At 45.0% G+C, this 12,847-nt stretch overlaps 1 protein-coding gene across 1 annotated transcript in view; it reads left to right on the top strand.

Annotated features, from left to right (window-relative positions):
- Nucleotides 1–12,847, top strand: part of LOC146829332 (indolethylamine N-methyltransferase-like) — a 280,679-nt gene that overhangs the window by 164,889 nt on the left and 102,943 nt on the right. The window contains exon 2 of the mRNA XM_085606680.1: nt 6,915–7,122. Coding sequence (XP_085462806.1) covers nt 6,915–7,122 — 208 coding nt within the window. The remainder of the gene's footprint in view (nt 1–6,914; nt 7,123–12,847) is intronic.

Below are 12,847 nucleotides of genomic sequence, written 5' to 3'. Positions count from 1 at the left end.
GTTATTTCCTTCATGTTAGACACTTCCCTATTAAGGACCCATTCTGGGTAGCCTCTTTCTCTAAATCTTTGTATCATGGTTTTTTCTTCTTCCTGATACCTACTGGTATCACTGTAATTTCTTCTCGCTCTCAGCAGCTCCCCATATGGAATGCTCCATTTGAGCATATCCGGGTGGCTGCTAAAAGAGTGAAGGTGGCTATTGCCCACTGTCTCCTTTCTGAAGAGTTTAGTCTGTAAGGTGCTAGCAGTAGCTTTTACCTTGACATCAAAAAATTCTATTTCATCTTCACTCATATTATGGGTCCACACTATGTTGTAGTCGTTTTCATTAAGAAGTCTTATGAAATGCTCAGCATCCTGTTTAGTGCCCTAGCATATAATAAAAAGATCGTCAATGTAACGTAACCATTTGATTACCTTACTAAGGTGGGCATCGTACTTGACATCTCTCTGTATCTCTTCCTCCCACAGCCCCAGAAACAGATTTGCAAAACTCGGTGCGAAGCTTGTTCCCATGGAAGTACCTGTTATTTGTTTATACAGATTCCCGTTAAACATAAAGATATTATTTTGAAGGCACATATCCATCATCTCTGTCGCTGAACTTATTATTTCGAAGGCACATATCCATCATCTCTGGCGCTGAACTTGAAGAGACTCATACAAGCATCATTTTGCGTGTAATGCCAAATAACGGAATACAAATGTAGCCTACATATATCACTTGGTGAAATTATGTGCTATGAGGAGGTATTATGGAAATATTAATTTCTTACCGGACCTCTGACGAGTAAAGAGTTGGGGCTTTACGTATTGACAAATTCATGAAGACACGCAGAAAGATTTAATATAGCATTTATTCTCATGGCATATGCCACTTGGCGCCAGTATTGGTTATGAGCAGCAACCACGGTAACATTAGCTCTTTACCAGAATTGCGGTGGATAAAATGTAGGGGCTCTACACATAGACAAATTCATGGAGATACGTATTATCGCACATTAGAATACTGCTTTCTCTGATTTTGATTTTCTTTCTTTCTCTCGTGTCAGTACTCTATGTTTGAATAATGTGAATATATAGGATAGTTATATGAATTTACAATATAACTCATGACACATTTCAATATGGCGGCTATCCGTATCAGACGATACTACCTGTATGTAAGTCCTCATTTTATGTTGAGCATTGGCGTCTATGTGATGCACCACATCACAAACGCCCAATGAACAAGAGAGTTTCTCTCGAAACACGTAATGTTGGTATAAATATTTACTGTCTGTAAAACTGGAAACTGAGAGCGTGCAGTAATTTGTGACTTTGCCCCAAAAAAATTATATTTATATATATATATATATATATCCAACATCCAAAGTTTCCCACTTAGAAGAGCCAGCTTACAGGTAGGTTAAATCTTCGCTTTAATGTGCAGGAAAACAGCGCAGGGCAATGAAAACAGAGTCCAAAAGAATTTGTTGCCTGACGCGTTTCATGCTCCACGAGCATTTCTTCAGAGGCTTCTTTTAACGTTGCAAAGAGCACCGGCATTTAATAATGATTATCACCTGCCCCAGTGGGCGTTGGCTCACCCAGAGCCTGCTGGTCATTGAAGTGCCACAATAACGCTACAGTGAGCTGCTCAAATGCAATGTCAGTTTTCATTAAAGTTAAACACCACAGTGGGTATGGAAAATGTCTCAAAGTCTCTGCGCTGCCCTCTGACCTGCATCGCGACCTTCCTGCCCTCAGTGCTGCTTGCATAATACCTGCAGCTCGGTCCACACCTCCGTGGCAGGGCTCTTCCCCGACCGGGACCAGCCGTAATATATCCAACATCCAAAGTTTCCCACTTAGAAGAGCCAGCTTACAGGTAGGTTAAATCTTCGCTTTAATGTGCAGGAAAACAGCGCAGGGCAATGAAAACAGAGTCCAAAAGAATTTGTTGCCTGACGCGTTTCATGCTCCACGAGCATTTCTTCAGAGGCTTCTTTTAACGTTGCAAAGAGCACCGGCATTTAATAATGATTATCACCTGCCCCAGTGGGCGTTGGCTCACCCAGAGCCTGCTGGTCATTGAAGTGCCACAATAACGCTACAGTGAGCTGCTCAAATGCAATGTCAGTTTTCATTAAAGTTAAACACCACAGTGGGTATGGAAAATGTCTCAAAGTCTCTGCGCTGCCCTCTGACCTGCATCGCGACCTTCCTGCCCTCAGTGCTGCTTGCATAATACCTGCAGCTCGGTCCACACCTCCGTGGCAGGGCTCTTCCCCGACCGGGACCAGCCGTAATATATCCAACATCCAAAGTTTCCCACTTAGAAGAGCCAGCTTACAGGTAGGTTAAATCTTCGCTTTAATGTGCAGGAAAACAGCGCAGGGCAATGAAAACAGAGTCCAAAAGAATTTGTTGCCTGACGCGTTTCATGCTCCACGAGCATTTCTTCAGAGGCTTCTTTTAACGTTGCAAAGAGCACCGGCATTTAATAATGATTATCACCTGCCCCAGTGGGCGTTGGCTCACCCAGAGCCTGCTGGTCATTGAAGTGCCACAATAACGCTACAGTGAGCTGCTCAAATGCAATGTCAGTTTTCATTAAAGTTAAACACCACAGTGGGTATGGAAAATGTCTCAAAGTCTCTGCGCTGCCCTCTGACCTGCATCGCGACCTTCCTGCCCTCAGTGCTGCTTGCATAATACCTGCAGCTCGGTCCACACCTCCGTGGCAGGGCTCTTCCCCGACCGGGACCAGCCGTAATATATCCAACATCCAAAGTTTCCCACTTAGAAGAGCCAGCTTACAGGTAGGTTAAATCTTCGCTTTAATGTGCAGGAAAACAGCGCAGGGCAATGAAAACAGAGTCCAAAAGAATTTGTTGCCTGACGCGTTTCATGCTCCACGAGCATTTCTTCAGAGGCTTCTTTTAACGTTGCAAAGAGCACCGGCATTTAATAATGATTATCACCTGCCCCAGTGGGCGTTGGCTCACCCAGAGCCTGCTGGTCATTGAAGTGCCACAATAACGCTACAGTGAGCTGCTCAAATGCAATGTCAGTTTTCATTAAAGTTAAACACCACAGTGGGTATGGAAAATGTCTCAAAGTCTCTGCGCTGCCCTCTGACCTGCATCGCGACCTTCCTGCCCTCAGTGCTGCTTGCATAATACCTGCAGCTCGGTCCACACCTCCGTGGCAGGGCTCTTCCCCGACCGGGACCAGCCGTAATATATCCAACATCCAAAGTTTCCCACTTAGAAGAGCCAGCTTACAGGTAGGTTAAATCTTCGCTTTAATGTGCAGGAAAACAGTGCAGGGCAATGAAAACAGAGTCCAAAAGAATTTGTTGCCTGACGCGTTTCATGCTCCACGAGCATTTCTTCAGAGGCTTCTTTTAACGTTGCAAAGAGCACCGGCATTTAATAATGATTATCACCTGCCCCAGTGGGCGTTGGCTCACCCAGAGCCTGCTGGTCATTGAAGTGCCACAATAACGCTACAGTGAGCTGCTCAAATGCAATGTCAGTTTTCATTAAAGTTAAACACCACAGTGGGTATGGAAAATGTCTCAAAGTCTCTGCGCTGCCCTCTGACCTGCATCGCGACCTTCCTGCCCTCAGTGCTGCTTGCATAATACCTGCAGCTCGGTCCACACCTCCGTGGCAGGGCTCTTCCCCGACCGGGACCAGCCGTAATATATCCAACATCCAAAGTTTCCCACTTAGAAGAGCCAGCTTACAGGTAGGTTAAATCTTCGCTTTAATGTGCAGGAAAACAGCGCAGGGCAATGAAAACAGAGTCCAAAAGAATTTGTTGCCTGACGCGTTTCATGCTCCACGAGCATTTCTTCAGAGGCTTCTTTTAACGTTGCAAAGAGCACCGGCATTTAATAATGATTATCACCTGCCCCAGTGGGCGTTGGCTCACCCAGAGCCTGCTGGTCATTGAAGTGCCACAATAACGCTACAGTGAGCTGCTCAAATGCAATGTCAGTTTTCATTAAAGTTAAACACCACAGTGGGTATGGAAAATGTCTCAAAGTCTCTGCGCTGCCCTCTGACCTGCATCGCGACCTTCCTGCCCTCAGTGCTGCTTGCATAATACCTGCATATTAAATAAATATTTAAAGAAATAATTAATGTTCATATAAATAAATATAAATAAATATATATAAATAAATATATATATATATATATATGCATATATATGATGATTGTTTTTCTAGCACTGGGCTCTTTAAAGTTGTAATCGCGTGTTTTTCACACACACCAAAAAAAAGGCAAAAGGGGAAGGAGGAAAAGGAAAAGGAAATGGGAAAAAAAGTGTAAGCTTTAAAAAGAAATGCCAATGGTTGATGCGCGTCATGTGATCAAGTCCCTAGGGAGGGATGAAACGCCTAATGGCTGCCGTTTGCTTGTGAGAAGAAATAAATCAAGCAGTATTTTATGAATCTTGTGGTCCGTGCTCTTTTCATACGACTGCCAGCGAGAAGGTGAGGCAAAGTACTATTACTAAGTTTATGCCTTCACCACGCATGCATTTGCATTGTAATGGCATGCGTGGTAAAGTCATATGTTTGCGGGGAGATGGTATTGCGGAATAATTGCACCCGCGTTGTAAAAAATGTGGGGTTATGGTATGCGGGGTAATTGATTGCGGAGTCACGTCATATATTCTGGAAAAACTGACTTTCAGGTACGGTCACTTTTCACCAGATCATGCACACGTAGGTTGAACAGCAGACGTCATATCTGGTCTTTAGTGTGATTTATACACCTCCATGAGTGAGTCTAAAAAATAGCTATATAGCTGGCTTTGCAAACAAGAATTGTTGTTTTGAGATGCTGCAACAAGCACATGCCAAAGAAAACTTTGATTGATGCTGAAAAGCCTACTTTTAATCTTAATAAAGAAGTTCAAAATGCTTGAACTTCTTCATGTCAAATTTTTGGGTATGGTATGCCTTTGCAGTGAAAAGATTCAAAGGGCTATTTCAAGTTGAAGGCTGTGGTGCCATTTCTCCATAGAAAAGCTTTACATAAGGTTATATCTTGTTCATATGTTGACTTAGAGCCTTATTGCAAGGTTGCTTGTTATACTGTCTGCCTGCCAGCGGCGTGCCTACAGGAGCACCACTAAGAATGTTCTGCACCCATCCACCGGATTCTGAATGTAATCAAGGGTGGGCAGGCATTACTGCTGCAGTCTCCGTTGGCTGTGCAAGGCTCATAGGAGAGCCTTAACAGCAGACTACTGCCATAACAGCTCCTGCAGCACATTCCTACCTGATGTGGCCTGTATGCCACACAGTGCAGGAAATGGGGGTGCAATTCCAGACACCCAGGACCAGATCCTACCTGGGACCCTGTTAAGGCCCCCTTTCCTGCATGTTACCCACCCTTTTCATGGCGGGCTCATCACCATGAAAAGCACAATGGATATGTAGGAAATAATATGCTCGGCTATGCCGGAATCTGCATTCTGTCCATCAATTGTTCTTTTTGCATTTGTCACCCTGTGCTCTCCATGCCACTGGAGTCAAGCTATCCTGGCTGATGAGTGCTCAAAGCCCGAAACCGGTCCTATGATGCTTGTTTCCAGTCCAGGGAGGACTTGGCCTGGCAGTTCGGGCTGGACTGTTGCCATTGGGGGCAGGGTCAAGACTGATTTGCATATTGCCGGGTCCAAACTGGAATGGTATGGTGAGCAAAAAAAGCTATGGATTTAGGCCCAGGTCTCTGTACTCGGGTGAATGTATGACATCGTTCTGCATTCTGTCCATCAATGGTTATTTTTGGAATCTGCACCACCAGCATACTGAGGCCTGTTGGAGACCACCGGGGCAGCATTATCCTTGATCCCAGTGGAGCGGGCAGTCTTTTGGTTGTCTGGCCAGCGTACTCAAAGCAGTCCTGAAGACCGCTGTACGTGTAATAAGGCCCTTATTATAGAGATAGAGAAATCACTTTAATGCTTTTCTACTATATATCAAAAAAGAAATTTATTTAAGGAAAAAGATGTTGGAACATATGTTGCGTATGTTATGTTGATTGGTTCAGCACTTCTGCCGGACAAAAGGTCACACCACAAACTGGCCCTGAGAGGCTGCCTCCCCTATAGCCAATCAATTTTTCAAGGTGTGAAATGGCTACCATTGGACAAAATGGACCTTTGTGAATAAATGGCTTGTTGGCAGATGTCTGGTCAAAAGACCCACAGGTATTTTATAAAATGGGGTGAGGGAAGTGAACGAGTACTCTCGATGAGCACCACGATATGCTGGCTGGAACGTTCAGAGTAACGTATTGATAGCAAACTAAACTCTGGAATGGTGCTTGTCAGGAGGTGTATAAGGCATAGCTCTAACCTCAATTGGTTTTCCAAGGGTCGTTTTCTAATTATAGATGGGCAGTCACTGAGTAGGAATATACAGCTCCACAAAGTGACACAGGGATCTTGCTAATATTGAAGGACCCCAGTATAGTGTTATGTTGATTTGACTTCGCTGAAAAAGCATGTTGTGTTTTGCAAATTCACCAGTTATGCTCAGACTTTCTCATATAAAATAAAATATTTTTACTTAAAATATACTGGATTAATAACTCTGGCCCTAAAATAAAATGATCTTGCTGGACAGGGTACCCCTTCATAACCATGACGGATCTCCGTCCCGCCTAAATGTAAACCTAACAGGACATAAGGGGATTTATATTTCAGCTGACGGGATATCCGTCACCTTAATGACGGAGTTCCCTGTCTGTCAGATCTAAATCAGGCCCTCTGCGTGCTCTGGCATACATTGTGCTACCCTGTGATGATAATGTAGACTGTGACAGTAGTCATACTTTAGTGCATTTATTCTTTGTAAAGCGGCTTTTTCAGCTAACAAATTATTTTGCAATTCTTTTCAATCAGATGGCGTTAAAGGAGATCTTCTCATAGGAATGAATAACAATGCCACAGTTCACCAGTACATTTCAGCCAGCAAATACTTCAAAGAAATCATTGCAACAACTTACTCCCAACGTTGCCTTCAACAACTCGTGAAATGGCTGAAAAATGATCCTGGAGCTTATGATTACACACATATTTTCAAATCTGCTTGTAAACTTGAAGGAGACAGGTAATGTATGAATAAAGATATGTTTTAGCTATCGCAAGTTGCGATATGATAGTATGTTGTGCTACTTGAAGATTCCCTCCCTTGTTTAGAGGATATAAATTAGCTATCTTTCTTTACTTCACAAAAATTTAGCACAATAATTTTTGACTATATTTTATCCCTGTATTAAAATTTGAAGAAATCTGGAGGAGATTTACATGAACTGACGGATCTCTTTATATTAGCGTCACACAAAAAAAACCTTCCGCCACCATGGATGCGTCGCATTTACAATGCAGCGAACTATGGCGCAAGGATTGACAGATGGATGATGCATCTGTTGGCAGAAAGGCAACGCATTGCTGGAGTCGTGTCGCAAGCACGACGCAACTCCAGCAATGCTTTGTGTTAGAAATGGGCGTCTCTAGTTGGCACAGGTATACACTTGTGACAAGCAGGGACTCTCACTTCTAAGTCAGGATAAGGGGATCACCCTTTCAAATAACCCCTGCTCACCCTTTAGGTAGTGTGGCGCAAGCAGTCAAGACTATTCTCAGAGCGCTATAGGTTAAGCATTTGTCAACACATACAGTAATGCAATGACACACCACAAATGGACACCAGTCAAGGTTGTATCAAAAATAGGTTTCTTTATATAAGGCTTAGCACAAGACCAGAATAACGTTTAAAATGACCACAGTATTATTTCACAAAGTTCAATGTTCTTGCAAAAAGGCTTAAAATGCAAAAATAGGATTCTTTTACTCAATTCTGAGGCTCGTCCGCATTAAAAACAAAGAAAGTACGAGTCAAACAATCGGTGCGGACTCCGGGGTCTGGGACGGGCACACGGAGGTGCGAACTGAACAAAGTACCTTTAGTTTGTGGGGTCCGCGACGGACAGTGTGGGACAAGTTGATGGGTCCGGGTCGTAGTTCGGCAGCGTACTCGGTCTGGTCCGGTCGCGGCGTCGGGACGCGGCGTTGGTATGGGACCTTCAGGGGTACGTGCGGATGAGCCGGATCAGCTTGCAGAATCCGTGGCGTCGGCGTTCGGGCCGTACCTTCGGTGCGGATCAGCGGCGACTCTTCTTGGCGCCGTACAGCGTACGGGGAGGATCAGCGTACTGCGGCTTTTCGGCTCTGAGTACGGCACGGTGCAGTACGTTGGCAGCGTACGGACCGTACCTGCGGGACAGCGAAGCTTGAGTCCGGCGTACAGGGTTCGGCAGCCAGGGATGTACATCTCGAATTGGCGGGGAAGGTTAGGTGCAATGCAGCCGGGAGGGATACGGTGCGTACTAACGCTTTTGGTTCAACGTAGACACACTGTGCCGGGCGGCAAAGACACGGCTTCGTGGCGGATGTAGTACGAGGCGTACTGGGACCAAATCCAGCGGGAAACAAGCAAGAATTGTCCAGGCAACTCAGTTTTTGAAGGCAGATGAGTCCAATGGTCCTGGGACTCAGTTCAGGGGGGAAGCTCTTCTTCCAAGCCCTTGGAGATAGTTGAAAATCAAAGTACAAAGTCTCTTTCAGTCTTTTCCTCTCCGTTCTCAGCAAGGCACCAACTGCAGGCCAATCCCCCAGTCAGGGAAAGTTACTCCTCCTTCAGCTTCTTCCAGGTCCTTCTAGTCAGGCAGAGTTCCTTCGTGGTTCAATCAGGATCTGATTTCTTAGGAGCAGGGCTCCTACATTTATACTCAGTTTCTTTTGTCTTTACAGGCCAGCGGGCCTTTGCATAATCCCAGTCCAGTTCTTTTCAGTGAGGAGCACTTTGTTGTGGAGACTCTGGCTTCTTCTTTCAGCAGGCAGGGCAGAGACATCAGACGCTCCCCAGGGGGCGGAGCCAGCATTGTGGAGGCAGAGCACTGTCCTATTCAGAGTCAAGGTGCACTCCTCCCACCCATCCTGGTGTAATCTTTCAATTCACCACCTGGCAGCCCCAGCCTGTCTCCTGGAACTTCCCAGCCCTGTCACTCAAGCTACACACAAAGAAGATAGCCCTCCCCTCCAGAGGCGGACTGAAATGGTTAAGCAAGCAAATGCTAACTTTCTAAAAGTAGCATTTGCAAACACAGGATATTAAAATACACTTTACTAAAAGATGTATTTTATTATTCTGAGTTCAGGCATACTTAACACGAATTTCTACCATGCTTCCTGAGCCTGCTAGGATTATAGAGTGTTATAATCTAGCAGCCCATTCTGGCCTATGGAGAGCACGTAGCCTTACAATAGTGAAAAACGAAAATGGCTGTAATTCACTATTAGGACATGCCACCCACCTCAGGGCATGTCCTACCTTATCCTTACAATGCACCCTGCCCTAGGGCCTACCATAGGGGTGACTAATATGAAGGTAAGGGAAGGTTTAGGGACTGGCAAGTGGGGACACTTGCCCAGTCAGCATGACAGTACCAGACTGCATGCAGATTCTGCAATGGCAGACCTTAGACACATTTTACCCCGCTGCTTCTGTGGGTGGCACAAGCAGTGCTGCAAGCCCACTAGCAGCATTTGGATATACAAGCCCTTGGCACCCCTGGTGCACTCTACTAGGGACTGATAGTAAACCAAATAAGCCAAACATGGAAGTCAATTCACATAATACATTTTACCACTGGGAGCACTTGCACTGTGGCACTGGATGGCAGTGGCACAGTGCCCTGAGCAGCTAACACCAGCACAAATATACATTGAGGCACAAACAAAAATGGAAGGGTGACCCACGCCAACGGTGCCAGGTCTAACACTTTGCAATGCCTATTTCTATTATGGTGCGTAAGGTTTTGACGCAGTGGCGTCGTAGAAGTGACGCTGTGAAATCTTGTAGATTTCACTGCGTCACATTTACAAGGCTTTCTTACGACGGAACGCCCACCCTGCATACATTATACCTGACGCAGGTGTAATGTAGCGTAGGGCTTTACAACGTGACACATCTCCCTAGATACGTCAGGTTGTAAATATGTCGCAACATGGCGCATTGCTTACGACACTGATGCATCACTAAAATGACACAACAGAGGCATAAAAGTGTCGCAAGGGGCCTGTAAATCTGCCCCTCTGTCTTCTATTTGAATGTGATTTCGTTTCTTACCATATTTTTACCGCTCATAATTCATCATTCATGTTACATAAACCTAGATCTGTAAAGGTTTGAATAGCCTGTACAATTTAAATATAGAATCAATGTGCACTTTTAACTAGTATGATTGGTTGCACTATACACCAATAATGAAAATGATAGAATGTTCATAGCATTTTTAAAATGTCACTGAATGTCTTTAAGTAGGACAGCCCAGAAGGCCATTTACTCGTATTCACTTCTTTTGTAGCAATATTTGTGCATTTGTTTTTAGATTAGATACAGTACTGTGTGCATGTTATTAAAATATTAATTTACAAGCATAGTTTTGGAAAATTGGTTGTGATCTATTTAACCTCCTGCTTTTTGCTTTTGGACTACCTGCTTTTCGGACCTCTGCAATAAGTACAAATTACTCGCTGTAAGTTCTTTTAAAATGGATTGTGGGTGATAGCTGCCAGTGCTTGTTTTTGTAAAGCAAAGTCTGCTGCTGTGCAGCTGAGAAAATATATTCTGGGTGGATTGCATATGACATATGTGAGCTGATGAAGTAGGACTGCCTAATGCACAGAGGACCCTTCTTGAATTAGCAGGTATCATGGCACTCCTCATTATGTTTGTAAAGCATTTATAGTGTTCACCTGTAGTGCTTTATTCAAAAGTGGGTATCCTATACTGTATGGTACCTTATGGGTGAAATCTGCAACAAAATATAGTTTTTTCCAAAATTAGGCCAAGAGCTTCAGTTAAAGCACCAATTTTATAGTCAATGATCCATTACTCAAACAGAATTTTGTAAAGCGCAGCACTGTCACTCCAAGGCGTATCTGGGAGCTGAGTCTCCATTGGAGAGTCAGGTCTTGAGTCTCTGTTTGAAGTCTGTCCGCGAAAGGGCTGTTTTGAGCTGGAGTGGAAGGATGGTACAGGTCTTTACAGAGATGTGGGAAATGGAGAGGCCACAGCTGCGATGGATGCGGGGTGCAAGGGCGATTGAAGAGGAGCGCAGGTGTCAAGAGGGTTTGTGGAAGCTCAGTCATTGTCCTAGGTCATGGAGGGCTCTGTAGGTATTTGTGAGGATCTTAAATTGGCATCTCTTCTGGATGGACACCCAGTGGAGGTCTCTCCGGTAAGGATGATGTGTGTTTGTTTGGTGAGGGTCAGGATTAGTCTGGCAAGCACATACTGTATGGTCAGGAGTCTTCTGAGGAGCTGGATAGAGATGCCATTTAGAGGGCTTTGCCGTAGTCGAGGTGCCTGGTGACGAGAGCCTGAGTGACAGACTTTCTGGTGTTGGTTGGATCCATTTGAAGATTCTGATGAGCTTGCCTGTGGAGGAAGGAAGCAACTGTGTTAACCTGTTGTTTCATGGTCAGTTGGCTGTTGAGGATGATGCTGAGATTCCATACATGGTCCGTCGGTTGGGGGGTAGGTCTGAGTTCTGCAGGCCACCAGCAAGATTAGTACTTCAGTTTTGTCAGAATTTTGTTTGAGGCAGTTGTCTCCCATGAAAATGGCTTAGTTGGTCATAGTGTCACAGAAGTTGGATTTGGCGTTGGAGGGGTCATCAGTGAGTGAGAGGATCAGTTGAGTGTTGTTTGTGTAGAAGATTATGTGAGTCACTGGGATCTGACAACGTCTGCAAGGGAGGTCATGTAGATGTTGAACAGGGTGGGGCTGAGGGATGATACTTGTGCTATGCCACATGTGACACCTTTGGGTGCAGAGGTGAAGGGAGGCAGTTGAATGCTCTGTGTACATCAGGGCATTTTGCTGCATGCTTGTGTGGTAGAGTATATGTAGGAAAGTAGGATCTGCTGCTATGGTTACCCCCAGTTTGTGCTTGAAGTAATGCTGTTTATCACTAGCCTGAGTGGGATCCTGCAAATCGGGACCCACCTTTTCCCTGTTTTCTCCCCTAAATTGTTATGGTAATTACTTAGGTACATCCCAGATTGGATACTGGGGTACCCTTATCAGTCCCTAGTATATGGTACCAAGCTATCCAGGGCATAGGTACCCCAGAGGTCTCCCATGGGCTGAAGCATGTATTATGTCACCCATGGGAGACCATTCAAACTATCCCTACAGTCCTGCCATCACAACCTGTGTAAGCTGGTGCTAGCACTAGTTACAAAATATATAGGTTCCCCTATATCTAAGGTCACAGCACTTAAAACCTATAAGTCACCCCTACAGCAGGCCTTATCAATCCTGAAGGCAGGGTGCTTGTTTCTAAGTGTGAGGGTGCCCCTGCATAAGCAGGACACCCCGACAGCCATCGAACATTATTCTCCTGGGTTGTAAGTGAGTCAGCCATATAATATATAGAGGGGCACCGCGTCATTACCATGAGACCATCTCGAAATTGGCTGTAACAAACCCTGTCATGTTTTGTATCAAACATGTTAGAATCATACACCCACTCACCATAAACATTGTGGGAGGTATGATTACAACCACTGTGAAGGCCCTTAGTGTTCCCGGTGCCAGTCTTCTACACCCGGACAGTGCAACTTGGCTGCTGCCGACCAGAGACATGATTCTGCCCTCATGCTGCTGAGCCGAGCTCGAGCAGGGAAAGGCAGAGCAAAAGGCATTCTGTCAGAGGGAGAAGTGACAACCTCCCTGACAAGGTTTAATGTATTGGGGGAGGGTG

This window comes from Triturus cristatus, chromosome 5_2 (assembly GCF_964204655.1).
Source record: "Triturus cristatus chromosome 5_2, aTriCri1.1, whole genome shotgun sequence".
NCBI classification, from domain to species: Eukaryota; Metazoa; Chordata; class Amphibia; order Caudata; family Salamandridae; genus Triturus; species Triturus cristatus.
The sequence above is the reverse complement of the archived record's forward strand: the minus strand, read 5'-3'. Positions and strand labels throughout refer to the sequence as shown.